Below are 1,514 nucleotides of genomic sequence, written 5' to 3'. Positions count from 1 at the left end.
AAAAAAAAAAAAATTGAGGAGAAAATGAGCGGGGGCGTGTGTCTTTCCCAGACGAGTAATGACATGTAATTTAGAAGAAACCCTCAATGTGAGTTTTTATAAAATAATAGTTAATTTTGGTGTTCCACCAGCATTCAAAATACGTTTTCATTTTGTCGAATAACAAAGAACTTAAGGGAATAGCTTTAAGGGAAGCAACTCTTACCGTATTACAATTATTTCAACAAAAATATTTACATGTATGTATGTATGTGTGTGTATATGTTTGTGTGTCTGTGTTTGTCCCCACCCAACATCGCTTGACAACCGATGCTGGTGTGTTTAGGTCCCCGTAACTTAGCGGTTCAGCAAAAGAGAACCGATAGAATAAGTACTAGGCTTACAGAGAATAAGTCCTCGGGTCGATTCGCTCGACTAAACGGCGGTGCTCTAGCAAGGCCACAGTCAAATGACTGAAACAAGTAAAAGAGTATGGAGTATATGTCAGCATCATTATCATTGTGCAATGTCCAGCTTCCATGCTTAAAATGCTGGATGGTTTGATAGGATCTGATGAATTAAGAGGACAGCATCATGTTCCAAAACCTGCTTTGGTATGGTTTCTAACATTGAATGGCTTTCCTGCAAGACAAGGAATTTTTTGAGAGGGGAAAGGGCATTAGAGGAGGTGATCTTGCGTCAGATGACGAAAGGTTAGAGTGTGACAGAGAGACAGAAACAGGTGTGTTGCTGCAGAGGAAATACCTGGTTACCTGACCAGAGATGGAAAGAGAAAGAGTGAACAAAAACGCAGACAAAAAAAGATGTTTGTATAAAGGAGATAAACGATCGTGTGTCTGTTTTTTTTCTACAGGCTCTCCTGCGGCCTGCCAAATGAAATACTAGCTCTACTCATTTGTTAATTATGCAAATTCAGAAGACAAACAGACTCACCTGTGTTGACTCAATAAAGATTTACCAGCAAATTCGGGAGAGACAATCACAGACTGGAACTTCTCTCCACAACCACAGGCAGAAACATCTATGACTTCCTGTGATTTAAAAAAATTAATTATAATTAATAAAAAAAACCTATGCGAATAAAAACGAGGCATGGTAAAGGTATTGTTGCTGTTCTGATTAGGTAAAAACTTTCAAACAGAGCCAGTCCAGGGGCACTGGCAACGATCTCGCTCGAAAATCCTGGCCTTCGTAGGATTTTCGAGCGAGATCGTTGCCAGTGCCCCTGGACTGGCTGTTGTGCGGGTGACACGTAAAATACACCATTTTGAGCGTGGCCGTTGCCAGTACCACCTGACTGGCCTTCGTTCGGGTGACACGTAAAAGCACCCACTACACTCTCTGAGTGGTTGGCGTTAGGAAGGGCATCCAGCTGTAGAAACTCTGCCAAATCAGATTGGAGCCTGGTGTTGCCATCCGGTTTCACCAGTCCTCAGTCAAATCGTCCAAACCATGCTAGCATGGAAAGCGGACGTTAAACGATGATGATGATGATGATGATGATGATGATGATG

The 1,514-nt window shown here is 41.9% G+C and overlaps 2 protein-coding genes across 2 annotated transcripts in view; one reads left to right on the top strand and one right to left on the bottom strand.

The window, feature by feature from the left end:
• The window catches only part of LOC106872908 (papilin), a 151,893-nt gene that overhangs the window by 140,413 nt on the left and 9,966 nt on the right, over window positions 1–1,514 (top strand). The gene's annotated exons all lie outside the window — the stretch shown is intronic.
• Window positions 1–1,514, bottom strand: part of LOC106876353 (uncharacterized) — a 4,248-nt gene that overhangs the window by 1,117 nt on the left and 1,617 nt on the right. Inside the window, exon 2 of the mRNA XM_014924852.2 lies at window positions 934–1,031. Within this exon, the coding sequence (XP_014780338.1) occupies window positions 934–1,031 (98 nt within the window). The remainder of the gene's footprint in view (window positions 1–933; window positions 1,032–1,514) is intronic.

Source organism: Octopus bimaculoides, chromosome 30, assembly GCF_001194135.2.
Source record: "Octopus bimaculoides isolate UCB-OBI-ISO-001 chromosome 30, ASM119413v2, whole genome shotgun sequence".
Classification (NCBI taxonomy): domain Eukaryota; kingdom Metazoa; phylum Mollusca; class Cephalopoda; order Octopoda; family Octopodidae; genus Octopus; species Octopus bimaculoides.
The sequence above is the reverse complement of the archived record's forward strand: the minus strand, read 5'-3'. Positions and strand labels throughout refer to the sequence as shown.